Source organism: Rhinoraja longicauda, chromosome 18 (genome assembly GCF_053455715.1).
Source record: "Rhinoraja longicauda isolate Sanriku21f chromosome 18, sRhiLon1.1, whole genome shotgun sequence".
Taxonomy (NCBI): Eukaryota; Metazoa; Chordata; class Chondrichthyes; order Rajiformes; family Arhynchobatidae; genus Rhinoraja; species Rhinoraja longicauda.
Window position 1 is genome coordinate 7,810,425 of NC_135970.1, and position 18,355 is coordinate 7,828,779.

General features: G+C 40.6%; 1 protein-coding gene across 1 annotated transcript in view; it reads right to left on the reverse strand.

Annotated features, from left to right (window-relative positions):
* LOC144602058 (astacin-like metalloendopeptidase) overlaps positions 1-18,355 on the reverse strand; it is a 131,967-nt gene that overhangs the window by 109,346 nt on the left and 4,266 nt on the right. Inside the window, exons 2-5 of the mRNA XM_078414740.1 lie at positions 11,458-11,561; positions 9,995-10,128; positions 9,840-9,918; positions 3,318-3,395 (exon numbers count right to left, since the gene is read on the reverse strand). Coding sequence (XP_078270866.1) covers positions 3,318-3,395; positions 9,840-9,918; positions 9,995-10,063 — 226 coding nt within the window. The 5' untranslated portion in view covers positions 10,064-10,128; positions 11,458-11,561. The remainder of the gene's footprint in view (positions 1-3,317; positions 3,396-9,839; positions 9,919-9,994; positions 10,129-11,457; positions 11,562-18,355) is intronic.

The following is an 18,355-nucleotide window of genomic DNA, read 5'->3' on the forward strand; positions in this document are numbered from 1 at the left end:
TAGTAAGATGAAAACATTGTTAGGGTAGAGTGGGTCTTTAATGATATTAGTTGACTTTTCGAAGCAGTGCTTCCTGTAGATCCCTGCAATGGTGAGGAAATCAGTATTTGTGATGGACCGGGCAATGTCTACCACATTCTGCAGGATCCTTCATTCCTGGGCATTTGATTTACAGAATCGTGATGCAACCTATAAATAAGTTCTCTACCATATACCTGTGGATGTTCACTAGCATATTTGGCAACATAGCAAATCTTCTAAGGATGTAGAGGCATTGATGAGCTTTCTTTGCAATGCAGAAACGTGAGTACAAACAAGCGCAGGTAAAGCCTATTGCTCTTGATATAAACACCTACAACTTTTGATGTAAATACTCACGGGCAGACACTGGAGTGCCAACATGAACTTTGCCTGGTCAATTCCAAAACCATGTGGTGCAATCATCTACCATCAATTCACCAAATATAATCACTCTCGTAATACAGAACCTAAGTGCCATCCTCAGGACTACTCAGTAGAATGTATACTACATTCCTTTTATCATCATTTAGTGACATGCACCTCCTTTAGTGAGCCTGCGTTTGGCCAGATTATACTGCATACAGCAGATAATAAGGGGGCTCTATAGGCATCCCCTTCCAGTAAAGGCAATAGAATGTTACCTTGTGCTCTTATATCACTTTTCACTGGACTCCAGTTGGCTCCTTAGCTCTGATTGTGTCATCATTCAGCAACTCCATCTGGAACCTTGACACACACATGGAGCCGAGATAGATGTTGCCCTCAAGATCCAACCCTTCACTTCGGCTAAGTGCTGAAACTGGTAGTCGTTGCACACGACCCGAGACATATGCTACAAACAAAATTCATTTCCAGGATATGGACTTGGAAAGGAGCCTTTGTCCTCAAAATTCCTATGGAATTCATTGTTCATAAAGGGAGCTCACAGTTTAGACAATAGACAATAGACAATAGGTGCAGGAGTAGGCCATTCAGCCCTTCGTGCCAGCACCGCCATTCAATGCGATCATGGCTGATCACTCTCAATCAGTACCCCGTTCCTGCCTTCTCCCCATACCCCCTCACTCCGCTATCCTGAAGAGCTCTATCCAGCTCTCTCTTGAAAGCATCCAACGAACTGGCCTCCACTGCCTTCTGAGGCAGAGAATTCCACACCTTCACCACTCTCTGACTGAAAAAGTTCTTCCTCATCTCCGTTCTAAATGGCCTACCCCTTATTCTTAAACTGTGGCCCCTTGTTCTGCACTCCCCCAACATTGGGAACATGTTTCCTGCCTCTAATGTATCCAATCCCCTAATTATCTTATATGTTTCAATAAGATCCCCCTCATCCTTCTAAATTCCAGTGTATACATGCCTAATTGCTCCAGCCTTTCAACATACGACAGTCCCGCCATTCCGGGAATTAACCTAGTGAACCTACGCTGCACGCCCTCAATAGCAAGAATATCCTTCCTCAAATTTGGAGACTAAAACTGCACACAGTACTCCAGGTGCGGTCTCACCAGGGCCCGGTACAACTGTAGAAGGACCTCTTTGCTCCTATACTCAACTCCTCTTGTTATGAAGGCCAACATTCCATTGGCTTTCTTCACTGCCTGCTGTACCTGCATGCTTCCTTTCAGTGACTGATGCACTAGGACACCCAGATCTCGTTGAACATCCCCTCTTCCTAACTTGACACCATTCAGATAATAATCTGCCTTTCTATTCTTACTTCCAAAGTGAATAACCTCACACTTATCTACATTAAACTGCATCTGCCATGTATCCGCCCACTCACACAACCTGTCCAAGTCACCCTGCAGCCTTATTGCATCTTCCTCACAATTCACACTACCCCCCAGCTTAGTATCATCTGCAAATTTGCTAATGGTACTTTTAATCCCTTCATCTAAGTCATTAATGTATATCATAAATAGCTGGGGTCCCAGCACCGAACCTTGCGGTACCCCACTGGTCACTGCCTGCCATTCCGAAAGGGACCCGAAAGGTTAGTTTATTATTGTCACGTGTACCAAGGTACAGTGAAAAGCTTTTTGTTGCTTGCTATCCAGTCAATGACTTACATGATTACAACATTTAGTGCAAGATAAAGTCTGATTAAAGATGGACTGAAATGACTTTCAGGAATCCTGCAATTTCATATTAATTTACCTATGACTGCTGATTTCTAAACATGGCAAAGGTGATAATAAATATTTTCCATAAGTGCAAATGTAACACAACAGTGAGCTGCAGTTTATGATATGGTATGGATCACCTGCCATTGTCAGGTATAGTCCAGAAGCTAAGGAGTTGAAGGTATCACTGAACTTCATCTACACTAAAAAAAAAACAGTTTAAGGATGAATATAGGCAAATAGCTGTCACCATATCTGAAGAAAATGAATGGCCTCTATTTTCCAAGCTTTGACAACATTTGCCTGCAGGTGCCTTTCTCTTTAGATAACTGGCTGTCGGGGAGTGATTCCCTATATATCCTTGAGGGGATGGGTGTGTAGGCATGAGCTCTTCTATCCTCTTTCTTTGGGGACCGTGGACATGTCCATCCTGCTAATGACTCCATGGTCCATCTCTCACTGATGCAGAACACTGCCAAAGTCTGAAGCAATCATGATAAAAGAGTAATTACTGGAGAAATAACTAAACCTCACCTAAAATAGCTTTGTCACTTTGGAGTTCCCTACTTTTATGGCAACTCAAAATACCCATGTACTCCATTGCCAGCCTAGTGATAAAGGAGCTTTTTAAAAAGGGTTGCTGCTATGAAATGAGTACATTTTAAAGTTACCTCTTCTGAGCATTGCTCAACATTTGAATAATTAGATAAGTTTGATCCACTTTCACTGGTGGATGTTCAAAATCACCATAGCGTGATGATTAAGGTCTTCTGTGCGTATATGCTGCAAATGTGTATGTGTGCAACATTTATTCATAGTTTTGTAGTCTGCACAAGATCTATAGTTTCATTATGATGCACACTCACAACAATCAAAATTTATCTGCATGGCAGCAGAAATGTGCCATGCATATAGACCACAGCATATCATAGCTTTTTGTAAGATTTTACTGTGCACAAATTTGTCATTATTTTTCCTGCATTATACTTCATAAGATATTTTACTGGTCCTAAAGTGTGTTTGGATATCTGAGAGTGAACATGAAAGATACAACATAAATGCTAATGGTTCTTCTGACATGATTTGCTGCAGTCAGTGCATTCACATTCCACAATTTTACTTTCGCTAAGCATTCAGTTACAATTTCCTAAAAATGCATATTCTGATTCTTACCAAAATTTTTGTTAATTTCTGCAATCCTGGTAAATATATCCACCTTGTTGAAATCTAATATGCTTTCTTGCAAATTACCTGCAAATTTGCAATAAATGATAATTACTTGAAAAATCATAATAATACTGTATTGTTTTCCAATTTACTCCTGCGATTTTAAGAATGTATTTCTCCCTTATTTACTACTTCTATGTGTGAGATTTGATGTATCAATTTTCTTTCACACTTTAATGGAACCACGTGGTTGGCTTTCCCTCAAACTATGTGGTAGTTTAGTGCTCAATAAGGCTCCTATCAATTTTCTGAGCAGGATGTAACAATGGTGCCCAATAGTTCCATCTGACAGCCATGAATTACATCTGATGATGTAACTATTTGTCATGACAAGAAGGGCAGCTTTAATTGGCGTAAGTCCCACTTATTTTCGTAAGGGACCCCTTCCAAATTTTCGTCATATGTTTAAAATGAAGTTACTCGCATGTTTTCCATTTTGCAAATAGGTTGACTATGTGATTTTTTCCAAGTGCGGATCCAATTTGTACATGCTCAGGTACACATCCACACACTGGCACAACCTTTGGTGCAGGAACAAGTTGAGCCTTCCTTTCTGATGGAGAAGCTTTTGCAAATTCCTAGTCAGTTATAAACTGGACATCTAAGCTGCATTATTTCAGTGATGGGCTGAAGTGATTGTTCAGAGTAATTCCTGGAGTTGGTAGAGCAGCAGCCAACTCATCCCCCACTCTGATGCTTTGCTTGCTATCTCTGGGCGAATTTATGAAAATACGTTTTGTGATCATTCGTGGTCATAGTTGTATTTGTGAAGACAAATAGAAATATTTCCTCCACAAAACTTTAGGAGACTTCTCCCACATCAACACATTTTCCTCAATGGTGCAACAATGCTTTTGCAAAACATGATCAATAATGTCTTGAGTATTTATTGTGGAATAGAAACCACAGGATACGTTCCTTATGAAAGAAGGCCATGGAGAACTTCTAGGCGAATGTCACCAGTTAGTTCCTTCTAAGCTTATGAATATAATCCATGAATGCTTGCATTTTGGGAAAGTTGGAAAACTGGCACACACTTGTTTCATGATGGTTACCAATGGGTTCACACCAGATCCCAACATAATGCAGACAGTGGAAGCATAGCAAACTTTAGCTCACTTCCAACTAAGTGTCCTGCTGGAGTAGAACTAATCCACAGGAACAATGAGACCCTGCTCAATCTACATCATGTCCATTCCAGAACCCAAGTCACTCCACCCTCAGTAGTTGAGCTGCAGTATGCAGTATGCAGATGACACTTGCACATATGCGCACTTGGAGAACAAGATCCAAGTTATTCTCAAATCATTTACTAAGCCATATGAGAGATTAAGCTTTGATAGAGGATCCAGCAGATTCAGGATCCTCTATCAACATCCGAGTCCATATCTGACAATGTGGTAGTGGTTTGAAAGCGAACTGCTCAGAGTTCAGGACTGGCATGTTCTAGTAAGGAGAAGGGATAAGAATGGCAAGGTAAGCGGACTGATGACTGAAGAGGTTGTAAATTTGGTTAAAAAGAAAAAGGAAGCAGATATAACTTAAGCAAGATGAAATCAGACAGAGCCCTTGGGGAATATAAAACAAAGATCTCAATTAGAAATTCGCAAATCAGATTCTTAAACATACTTTTAAAAAAAGAGGACAATTGGCAGGACAACTCAAAAATAAAGGAGGGAATTTCTGCTAAGATATATTGGTTGCAGGTAAGGAAAGAGATATCATTGTGGCATATACTAACATGCTCAGGCAGTTTAAGATCAAGAAGGAGGTGGCGTTGGGTCCCTGGAAGAGCATTAGATGAATAAATCCCCTGATAGGATCCACCATCGGTTAAAGAGAGAAGAGAGGAGACTGCAGGGTCCTTGACAAAGATCTTTGTATTCTCTCTCGCCACAGACAAGACCCCAGAGATCTGGAGAGTAGGCAATGTTGTTCCTTTGTTTAAGAAGGAAAGTAGAATTAAAGGACGTTCTTTTAGGAAGGAGATGAGGAGAAGTTTCTTTAGTCAGAGGGTAGTGAATCTGTGGAATTGTTTTGCCACAGAAGGCTGTGGAGGCCAAGTCAGTGGATATTTTAAGGCTGAGATAGATAGATTCTTAATTAGTACAGATGTAAGCTATGAGGAGAAGATAGGAGCATGGGGTTAGGAGGGAGAGATAGATCAGCCATGATTGAATAGCGGAGTAGACTTGATAGGCTGAATGTCCTAATTCTACTCCTATTGCTTGTGACCTTAAGAGATAATCTGGGAAATTATAGGCTGTCACATCAGTAAAGGGAAGCTATTGGAGAGGATTCTTAAATACATGATTTAGTGGCATTTGGAAGAGAATGGGATAATTAGGAACAGTTAGCATAGCTTTACCCACAGTGGGTCATGTCTTACTAACTTGGTTGAGTTTTTTGAGGAGGTATCAAAGGTGATTGATGAAGGTAGGGGAGTACATGTTGTCTACATTGATTTAGTAAGACATTTGTCCCCCATGATTGGCTGAAGATTAAGATGCATGGGATTCATAGTGACTTGAGAGTTTGGATTCAGAACTGGCTTATGTATAGAAGACAGGAGGTCTGGATGGAGGTTGGTAACTGGTGGTGTTCTGCAAAGATCTGCACTGTGATCTCTGTTGTCTGTGATATATAGAGAGATTAGTTACAGATATGGGGAAACAAATGACAGATGGAGTATAATCCAAATAAGTGTACAAGGTTGCAGTTTGGGTGGTCAAATGTAAGGAACAAGTTAATGGCAGGACCCTAAACAGCATTGATGTACAGAGGGATCTTGAGATCTAAGTCGATGGCTCCCCGAAAGTGGCAACGCAAATGGATAGAGTGGTAAAGAAAGAGCATGGTTTGCTTGCCTTCATCAGTTGGGCATTGAGTAGAGTCAGGAAACCATGTTGCAGCTTTACAAAACTTTCATTAGCACATTTGGAAAATTGTGGGCAGTTCTGGACCCCCATTACAGGAAGGATATGGAGTCTTTGGAGAGGGTGCAGAAGAGGTATACTATGATGTTGCCTGGATCAGAGAGTATTAGCTTTGAGGAGATATTGGACAAACCTTGAATCGTTTTCTCTGTGCATCGGAGGCTATGGGGAAACCTGATAAAAGTATGTAAAATTGAGAGAGACATAGACACATAGACAAGGTAGACAATCAGAAGATAAAAGGAACTGCAGATGCTGGTTTACAAAAAAAGACAAAGTGCTTAAGTGACTCAACAGATCAGGTAGCATCTTTAGGGGGTGGCGGTACAAGCAGAGATGATAATGGCATTTAACAGGCTTTTATGCATATGCAGGAAATGGAGAGATATTATTCACATGCAGGTAGAGGAGATTAGTTTAGTTGGGCATCATGCTTGGCACAGACATTTTGGGAAGAGGAAACGAAGGCCTGTAAACCCCAATCAAAATAGGGCTGCAAGGTCAAAAATCACATGAATACAAAATCATGCGAGTTTTCATTCCCTGTGTTCATGCCAGCTGGCGGCTATGAAACAGATCTAAAGAAGCCAATCACTAATTTTATAGAGTGCTTCACTCTATTCTGCAAATTGCTGCTTCCTCTGATCCAGTTCACACTGTAGACTATCTTTTCTTTGCATCATAGAAACATAGAAAATAGGTGCAGAAGTAGACCATTCGTCCCTTCGAGCCTGCACCGCCATTCAATATGATCATGGCTGATCATCCAACTCAGTATCCTGTACCTGCCTTCTCTCCATACCCCCTGATCCCTTTAGCCACAAGGGCCACATCTAACTCCCTCTTAAATATAGCCAATGAACTGGCCTCAACTACCTTCTGTGGCAGAGAATTCCACAGATTCACCACTCTGTGTGAAAAAAACCTTTCTCATCTCGGTCCTAAAAGACTTCCCCTTATCCTTAAACTGTGACCCCCTTGTTCTGGACTTCCCCCATCATCGGGAACAATCTTCCTGCATCTAGCCTGTCTAACCCCTTAAGAATTTTGTAAGTTTCTATAAGATCCCCCCTCAATCTTCTAAATTCCAGCGAGTACAAGCCGAGTCTATCCAGTCTTTCTTCATATGAAAGTCCTGCCATCCTAGGAATCAATCTGGTGAACCTTCTCTGTACTCCCTCTATGGCAAGAATGTCTTTCCTCAGATTAGGAGGATTTTTCATTAATGAGTAAGGCCACCGCATCTCCTTTCTTGATCTTCGCAGTTGGATCTACAGTGCCCCCCATAATGTTAGGGATAAAGACCCATCATCTCCACATACTTTGTTGCAATTGTAACTGGAGCTGGTGTATGTTTCTTCAGTTGCTGCCTGACCTGCTGGGTGTTTCCAACATTTTTTCATTTTTATACCAGTTCTATTCTCTACCCTTTCCCCATCATCTTTAAAAGCTTTCCCTGATGGCTGAAGTGGCTAGTCGGACTCTATGGGAGTTACTATATCAGAATAAATAATGTAATTACTACAAATATGGAAATGCACACTGCATGAGTTTCACACAAAAGACTGATTAGCAAAATAGAGGTCCATAGAATTAATGGATCAATAACAGATGAATAAGAAACTGGCTTAAAAGCAGTGAGCAGTGATGGTGCTAAATAGCTTTTTTTTTCAAAGTGGAAATGCTTTTCCCCAGGGGTCAGGAGAGGGAGCATTTTTCATTAATGAGTAAGGCCACCGCATCTCCTTTCTTGATCTTCGCAGTTGTATCTACAGTGCCCCCCCATAATGTTTGGGACAAAGACCCATCATTTATTTATTTTCCTCTGTACTCCACAATTTGAGATTTGTAATAGAAAAAATCACATGTGGTTAAAGTGCACATTGTCAGATTTTAATGAAGGCCATTTTTATACATTTTGGTTTCATCATGTAGGAATTACTGCAGTGTTTATACATAGTCCCCCCATTTCAGGGCATCATAATGTTTGGGACTCAGCAATGTCACGTAAATTATAAGTAGTCATGTTTAGTATTTTGTTGCATTCCTTTGCATGCAATGACTGCTTGAAGTCTGCGATTCATGGGCATCACCAGTTGCTGGGTGTCTTCTCTGGTGATGCTCTGCCAGGCCTGTATTGCAGCAATCTTTAGCTTATGCTTGTGTTGGGGCTAGTCCCCTTCAGTGTTCTCTTCAGCATATAAAAGACATGCTTAATTGGGTTCAGATCGAGTGATTGACTTGGCCACTCAAGAATTGATCATATTTTAGCTTTGAAAAATTCCTTTGTTGCTTTAGCAGTATGTTTGGGATCATTGTCTTGCTGTAGAATGAACCGCCGGACAATGAGTTTTGAGGCATTTGTTTGAACTTGAGCAGATAGGATATGTCTATACACTTCAGAATTCATTATGCTACTACCATCAGCAGTTGCATCATCAACGATGATAAGTGAGCCAGTACCTTCAGCAGCCATACATGCCCAGGCCATAACATTCTCACCACCGTGTTTCACAGATGAGGTGGTATGCTTTGGATCTTGGGCAGCTCCTTCTCTCCTCCATACTTTGCTCTTGCCATCACTCTGATATGTTAATCTTTATCTCATCTGTTCACAAGATCTTTTTCCAGAACTGTGCTTGCTCTTTTAAGTACTTCTTGTCAAACTGGAACCTGGCCATCTTATTTTTGCGGCTAACCAGTGGTTTGCATCTTGCAGTGTAGCCTCTGTATTTCTGTTCATGAAGTCTTCTGTGGACAGTGGTCATTGACAAATCCACACCTGACTCCCGAAGAGTGTTTCTGATCTGTCGGACTGGTGTTTGGGGATTTTTCTTTATTATCGAGAGAATTCTTCTGTCATCAGCTGTGGAGGTCTTGCTTTGCCTGTCAGTCCCTTTGTGATTAGGAAGCTCACCAGTGCTCTCTTTCTTCTTAATGATGTTCCAAACAGTTGATTTTGGTAAGCCTAAGGTTTGGCTGATGTCTCCAACAATTTTATTCGTGTTTCTCAGTCTCATAATGGCTTTTTTGACTTTCATTGGCACAAATTTGGTCCTCATGTTGATAAACAGCAATAAAAGTTTCCAAGACTGGAGCCAAGACTAGGTGCTTAAGCTCTCTTATACCTGCATTAAGGAGGCAATTAAACACACCTGAGCAATTACAAACACCTGTGAAGCCATTTATCCCAAACATTATGGTGCCCTGAAATGAGGGGACTATGTATAAACACAGCTGTAATTTCTACATGGTGAAACCAAAATGTATAAAAATAGCCTTTATTAAAATCTGACAATGTGCACTTAAAACACATGTGATTTTTTTCTATTACAAATCTCAAATTGTAGAGTACAGAGGGAAATAAATAAATGATGGGTCTTTGTCCCAAACATTATGGAGGGCACTGTATATTTTTTCTTTCATACCCAAACTTCCTTCTAAAATCCCAATTTCTTTGCATTAAAAAAACCCTTGATTTTCAATTTTCTAAAATGTTTGTTTTATTTTCTGTTGCATACTCAAGTTTTACCTTCAAATCCGTAAATATCTGGATTTATATTCTGTGCAAGAAATAAACCTTGTAATGTCTGTGTCGTTGAACTATTCACCTGCATTAAAAGAAATCTGCATTACAAAAATAATGACAAGTAACTAAATATAGTTTGCAACTTATTCTCCTCTTACCATTACTGAACTACTCCATGATGTGTTCATCAGGGTTAAGACTATTGCTGTTCCAAAGATATAATCCATCTTCGAATGTTACACCATTATTTGTACATCTGCCTTGAATAAGAATCTTCAAATGGGGTATTGCTCTAAATAAATGACAGCACGTCATTTATAATAAACAAAGTATCAAGAATATATGCTTTTAGATATTCTAAATGTGTTACTAAGTATTGCTAAAGACAAAATAAAACAGTTGTTCAAAGCAATACATGTATATGCTTGTAGCACCTCGACTCAGTATAGGTGGTGGGAGAGAGGAGGATGATGGCAAAGATAACATCGCTGATGGACAACGACTCCCACTCCCACTCCCACTGTCACTCCACTGAGTAGCTCCTTCAGTGACAGACTCCTTCACCCCAAGTGTGTGAAGGAGAGATATCGGAGGTCCCTCCTTCCCGCTGCTGTGAGACTGCACAACCAGCGCTACTCCCAGCAGACCAGTCAACAGACCAGTAAACAGTAACAGTAAAGGAATAACACAGTAAATTATGACAATTATCCTTATCTTTATTTTTATTTATAATGAATGTCTCTTGCTATCCACTTTGCTGCTGTAACACTGCAAATTTCCCCGGTGTGGGACAAATAAAGGAATATATTACATTAATATTATATTATATGGCCTCTTTACTACTTGAGAAACAGCTTTAAAATGTAAGTATCTTGAACCATGTTGAATTTTGTTTTTTGTATCCTTTGCATAAATTTAGAAGACTTAAAATAGAAATACATTTGTTGAGTGAGCAGAGAGTATGCAAATTGTATTTTAAAATGTTCGATAGTTTTTGTAATTGATCTTAAAACATTTAACAAATTTATGCTTTAATAATTTAATACAATTTTCAATGCATAATATTGCAACACAAATATTATTAAGCTTAAAACTAAGCTGTATTTTACTAACATTTTTCTATTTAAACATTCACTGAATGCACAATTCAAATAACAAACTAAAATCTTAACAAATAACTCATTACAGCTGCACAGCAAATGATTTCCATAAAATAAATTAAAGACCATTATTTCTAAACAACTTCAACCAATGACAAAATTATACACGACTGTAAAGTTTTCAACTTATTTATTTACATACTGGAGATATTAATGAAAGTATAAGCCTCTTTTCCTGATTACTTGTATTTGTCCAAAGAGCAGTTCATAGAACCAACAACCCAAAAACAGGCTATTTCATCCTGTCATTGGGAAGATGGTCAGGATATTGTTAACTATCTATTCTTGCAGACATTTAATTGTATGCACTTCAATGGTTATACGCCAATCGATGGTTCATTGATCATCCCACAATGGGGCCATTCATAGCCCATACCTCCATCAGGACGATGGATTGTACAGGGGAATGCCCGCACATACTAAAGATGATGTTATCGATCCTCTCCAACATTTCCCCTCACCTCTACAGGAGCTCTGTGGCTGCCATGGGGATGGATCCTTTACAGTTTCACCTTTCCTCTGCAAAACTTGTCAAAGAAGCAGCAATCACAATAGTCTGCAGCTCCTGTTGGGAAAAAACAAGTCTCTACTTAGTATATGTTGCTTCTTGTAAGCTTACAGTAACTGTTTCAAATATATTGTTAGCCAATTTTAAAACTTTGATAGGTTCCTCAAATCAACATTAGCTCTGAACCAAATGATGGCTCTGTACACCAAAAATAGATGAAATGCTGCTTTTAGAAAAATGTGTATTGCTGCTGTCTGGCTGCTATGGGAAGTTTTACTTTAAAAGCCATGGCCTTATACTTATTGTTCCACAGTAATATTTCAGAAATTATGTCGATTGAAGCACTGTCCTGTTTAAATGGAAATTTTGGGGGTAAAACATTCTAACACAATTACTGCATTTTTGCCAAGAAATTTAGCCTGAATGCCAAAAGCAACTCTGTCTCAGCATCTGTATCCACAGCTTCCAGGGAGAAAATTACAAAGATGAATGGAGAAATTCCTTCTCATTCCAAATTTTAATAGTAGACCCTTTATTCCAAGGCCATGCAAGCAATTCTCTGTTCCCTGCAGGGGTAATGCAGGCCATGACTGTGTAATGTACAATCCAATGCAATTTTACTTCATGACACAGCTCTTCATTCCTGGAATTTATCTAGCAAAGCTTTGCATTACCTTCTAGGCTAGTATACACTTCCAGAATCAATAAGATCAAAATGATAGACAGTAGGCTAGATATAATCTCAGAAAACCAAGGTCCAGTTATAAAAAGTCACCCCTACTTCTATCCTCCATCCATCTTGCCAGAAAGGCATTCAATTCTCCTTCTCAATTACTTGCTGTATCTGTGCTAACATTAGTCTCACACAATTTAGTATTCTGATTTTTTTATTCGTCCCATCATTTCTTCATTTTATGTTAATTTACCATCCTTTTACTCACTCACATAACCAGATTACACTTCAAGACATAGATTTTGTGTCTTCATCATAATTTACCACCCAAAAAGATATGTTAAAAAAAACACCGACCTGGATTTCATTAAAGGACTTTGAAACAAAAAAAAATTAGTTCAAGTATATCATCAAAGTAAATTGTGAATAGCTGAAGCTTCCATATCCTGTAGAAACCCATTTGTTACAGGTTGCTAACTTGAAGTAACATTACATCCCTACTCCGTTTACTGCTTGTTAACCAATTCTATCCATTCTCATATATTATTCTCATTACTAAGGCCCTCAACTTTTTAGCAAGTTTTTAACTGGCACCTTAATACGTATTCAATCACCATTGGTTTCCTTTATTCCACGCTGGATTTATACAAAGAAATAATTATCAAACATAACTTCCCCTTCACAAAACTAAGTTGACACTTTGGGGTTTTCCAATCTCATGGGACCTTTTCATAGATACATAGACAATTAGTGCAGAAGGAGGCCATTTGGCCCTTTGAGCCAGCACCGCCATTCAATGTGATTATGGCTGATCATCCACAATCAGTACCCCATTCCTGTTTCTCCCCATATCCCTTGATTCCGTATTTAACTCTCTTTTAAATGCATCCAGTGAATCGGTCTCCACTGCCTTCTGGAGGCAGAGAATTCACAACCCTCTGGGTGAAAACGCTTTTTCTCATCTCAGTTCTAAATAGCCTACCCCTTATTCTTAAACTGTTCCAGGCTTCAAGGTCAGTTTATTGTCACATGTACCAATTAAGGTACAGTGAAATTTGAATGGCCCCTATGTTAAAGTTCAATCCGCGTTTTCAGACAACAAACCACATTAGACACCTTAAGAAAGTAACAATACTTTTTTATTCGCGCATGCGGGTGTGGGAGAGCAACCCAAGTATGGCTACATACTCGCTGTCTCTCGTGGTCCCACACCCCAAGAAAGAGAGTTTGTAGAGTGCCTCTGAGATGGATTCTTAGAGCAGCTTGTAATGGAGCCTACCAGATAAAAGGCAATTCTGGATTTAGTGTTGTCCAATGAACCAGATTTGATAAAGAGAACTCGAGGTAAAGGAACCGCTTGGAGGTAGTGATCACAATACGATTAGTTTTAATCTGCAATTTGAGAAGAAGGTTAAATCGGAAGTGTCGGTGTTGCAGTTGAACAAAGGGGACTATGAAGGCATGAGAGAGGAGCTGGCCAAGGTCGACTGGAAAGGGATCCCAGCAGGAATGACGGTGGAACAGCAATGATGGGAATTTCTGGGCATAATCCAGAAGATGCAGGATCATTTCATTCCAAAGAGGAAGAAAGATTCTAAGGGGAGTAGGAGGCAATCGTGGCTGACAAGAGAAGTTAGGGATGGAATAAAACTAAAGGAAAAGATGTATAACACAGCAAAGAGTAGCGAGAAGCCAGAGGGTGGAGAAACTATCATAGGACAACAGAAGGTAACAAAACGGGCAATACGGGCTGAAAAGATGTACGGGCTGAAACGAGAGGAAGATGGCCAAGAATATAAAGAAGGACAGTAAAAGCTTCTTTAGATATGTTAAGAGAAAAAGAGTAGCAAAATCAAATATGGGTCCCTTGAAGGCAGACACGGGTGAAATTATTATGGGTAACAAGGAAATGGCAGAAGAGTTGAACAGGTACTTCGGATCTGTCTTCACTAAGGAAGACACATACAGTCTGCCAGAGGTACTAGAGGACAGAGGATCTAGGAGGGTAGAGGAACTGAAAGAAATTTGCATTAGGCGAGAAATAGTATTGGGTAAACTAATGGGACTGAAGGTTGATAAATACCCTGGGCCTGATGGTCTGCATCCCAGGGTCCTCAGGGAGGTGGCTTTAGAAATAGTGGACGCATTGGTGATCATTTTCCAATGTTCAATAGATTCAGGATCAGTTCCTGTGGATTGGAGGATAGCTAATGTTATCCCACTTTTCAAGAAAGGAGCGAGAGAGAGAAAACGGGGAATTACAGACCAGTTAGCCTGACATTGGTGGTGGGGAAGATGCTGGAGTCAATTATTAATGAGGTACTAACGGTGCATTTGGATAGCAGTTAAAGGATAAGTCCAAGACAGCATGGATTTATGAAGGAAAAATCATGCTTGACTAATCTGGAATTTTTTGAGGATGTGACAAGTAAAATGGATGAAGGGGAGCCAGTGGATGTAGTGTATCTAGACTTTCAGAAAGCCTTTGATGTCCCACATGGGAGATTGGTGAGCAAAATTAGAGCAGATGGTATTGGGGGTAGGGTGTTGACATGGATAGAAAATTGGTTGGCAGACAGGAAGCAAAGAGTAGGAGTAAACAGGTCCTTTTCAGAATGGCAGGCAGTGGCGAGTGGAGTGCCGCAAGGTTCGGTGTTGGGGCCGCAACTGATTACCATATATATTAATGATTTGGAAGAGGGAATTAGAAGCAACACTAGCAAGTTTGCGGATGACACAAAGCTGGGTGGCAGTGTGAACTGTGAAGAGGATGTTTGGAGGTTGCAGGGTGACCTGGAGAGCTTGAGTGAATGGGCAGATGCATGGCAGATGCAGTATAATATAGATAATTGTGAGGTTATCCACTTTGGCGGCTAAAACAAGGAGGCAGATTATTATCTCAATGGTGTTAGGTTAGGTAAGGGGGAAGTGCAGCGAGACCTGGGTGTCCTTGTACACCAATCACTGAAAGTTGGCGTGCAGGTACAGCAGGCAGTGAAGAAAGCTGATGGCATGTTAGCCTGCATAACGAGAGGATTTCAGTATAGGAGTAAAGAGGTTCTTCTGCAGTTGTATAGGGCCCTGGTAAGACCACATCTGGAGTATTGTGTACAGTTTTGGTCTCCTAATTTGAGGAAGGACATCCTTGTAATTGAGGCAGTGCAGCGTAGGTTCACGAGATTGATCCCTGGGATGGCGGCTCTGTCATATGAGCAAAGAATGAAAAGACTAGGCTTGTATTCACTGGAGTTTAGAAGGATGAGAGGGGATCTTATAGAAACATATAAAATTATAAAAGGACTGGACAAGCTTGATGCAGGAAAAATGTTCCCAATGTTGGGCGAGTCCAGAACCAGGGGCCACAGTCTTAGAATAAAGGGGAGGCCATTTAAAACTGAGGTGAGAAGGAACTTTTTCATCCAGAGAGTTGTGAATTTGTGGAATTCTCTGCCACAGAGGGCAGTGGAGGCCAAATCACTGGATGGATTTAAGAGAAAGTTATTTAGAGCTCTAGGGGCTAGTGGAATCAAGGGATATGGGGAGAAGGCAGGCACGGGTTATTGATTGGGGATGATCAGCCATGATCACAATGAATGGCAGTGCTGGCTCGAAGGGCCGAATGGCCTACTCCTCCACCTATTTTCTATGTTACTACTTGAATTGTGCACGGACAATACATTTATACCTGAGTATTCACGGGTAGTTAATCACACACATTCCCCTGCACATTACAGCACATTCTTATCTTTTCTGGCACCAGTACTTGTCTGGATCAGACTTGCCTTTCTGTGCGGTTTTACTTAACAATTGGGCACTTATCTTTTTAGTCACACCTTGGATCTGTTTCTTTTGTCATGCATAACATCGCAATTTCAGCAAATCACAGCATTTTATCTTGTTTCCACATATTTCTTGCCTGGGTCATTCCTCTGCAGTTCTAAAACTCTTTCACCTGGTTCTGGACTCCCCCAACATCGGGAACATGTTTCCTGCATCTAGCGCATCCAATCCCTTAATAATTTTATATGTTTCTATAAGATCCCCTCTCATCCTTCTAAATTCCAGTGAATACAAGCCCAGTCACTCCAATCTTTCATAATATGACAGTTCTGCCATCCCGGGAATTAACCTCGGGAACCTAAGCTGCACTCCCTCAATAGCAAGAATGTCCTTTCTCAAATTCTGAAAGATCACCAGAGTGGTTGAGACAGAGACAATTAAAAAATTAACGTTGATTAATCCGTTTTTAAAGCAATTGATTTAATTGAATTTTGAACTGTACTTTTGAGTTATTTGATGGAATGTGCATTGCCTTAATTTAATATAATTTCAAATTCCCATTTGAGTTTGAATCTCACTGAGGGCCTGATCTGATCTTTACAATTTCAGCCTGGTTTATAACTCCAAATAGTTACAATCCTCCAACTGTGCGATTTGCACACCTGAATTACACAACAAAAAGTATAGGAGCAATGAGGTCCTTCTGCAGTTGTACAGGGCCCTAGTGAGACCGCACCTGGAGTACTGTGTGCAGATCTGGTCTCCAAATTTGAGGAAGGATATTCTTGCTATTGAAGGCGTGCAGCGTAGGTTTACTAGGTTAATTCCCGGAATGGCGGGACTGTCATATGTTGAAAGACTGGAGCGACTAGGCTTGTATACACAGGAATTTAGAAGGATGAGAGGAGATCTTATCGAAACGTATAAGATTATTAAGGGGTTGGACACATTAGAGCCAGGAAACATGTTCCCAATGTTGGGGGAGTCCAGGTAACGGGGCCACAGTTTAAGAATAAGGGGTATACCATTGAGAACTGAGAGGAGGAAAAACGTTTTCTGTCAGAGAGTTGTGAATCTGTGGAATTCTCTGCCTCAAAAGGCAGTGGAGGCCAATTCTCTGAATGCATTCACGAGAGAGCTGGATAGAGCTCAAGGATAGCGGAGTCAGGGGGTATGGGGAGAAGGCAGGAAAGGGGTACTGATTGAGAATGATCAGCCATGATCACATTGAATGGCGGTGCTGGCTCGAAGGGCTGAATGGCCTCCTCCTGCACCTATTATCTATTGTTTCTTAGGGTTTTGCAATGAGTGCAAGATGCTTTGAGTGGAACAAGGAGCCATACAGACACATTTAGTCATGGAGAGGGAGAAAAAAGTAAAATAGAACAGCAAGAGAAAAGGCAAGAGAGGAAAGACATGGGCATGGGAGAGAAATAAATAATGAGCCAGACAAACTGACGTGGCAGGGGAAAAAGGGTGGGTGAGGAAATAGAGAATGGGGGGATGTACGTTTCCTTGCATTCAAATCATTTCCTCCTTTTCCCTCGAACTTCCATTGCTCCCCTTCCCAGACTCATTCTCCTTTCCCTATGCCTCACTCTTAGCCCCCATTATACCCATACACCCCTTCCCAATCTGACTGTTGCTTTCTCTTCCATTCTCAGTTCCTTAGGATCATCTGCTCCCACTGTTCCTTGCCCCTTCCCTTCTCTCTCCACCTCCCCAGTACACTGCCAATATTCAGCTTTCTTATTCACTCCTCCACAACTCACTTCTGCCTCCACCCCCCTTAGCATCTTTATCTTCTCTTCTGTCCCATGTTCTTTATTTTATCGATGTTTTTTAACCGCAGTGCGTCAGAATTTCTTCTTGCAGAACATGATCTTCACTAGAATTCTCTATCCTGAAAGGTACTACATGCTAGAAGTAGTTTATAAAGAGGTGATAGATCAACTTTAGAAATATTGGAGAATTGAGAGCTACATGCACTGGCATCAAAGAAAAACTGATGCCTAGGAAAAATCAGCCAAAATTATATTGAATGGCGAGAGATGTGCATGGATCGGGTGGCCTAATCCTGCTCCTAATTTTATGTAGTTCTTAGTAGACATTTATGAGGAAATTCATTGACCTGTTCCCGGTATTGCCTTGGTCATCTGAGGAACAGTGAAGATTAAGAGCCAAATACCAAAAATGCTTAGAATGCTTAGCAAATCAAGCAGCATCTGAGAAACAGAGTTAACATTCTAGGCCGAAAACCCTTTATTAGAACTGGAGAACATAGAAAAAGCGGCACGGTAGCGCAGCGGTAGAGTTGCTGCTTTACAGCGAATGCAGCGCCGGAGACTCAGGTTCGATCCTGACTACGGGTGCTGCACTGTAAGGAGTTTGTACGTTC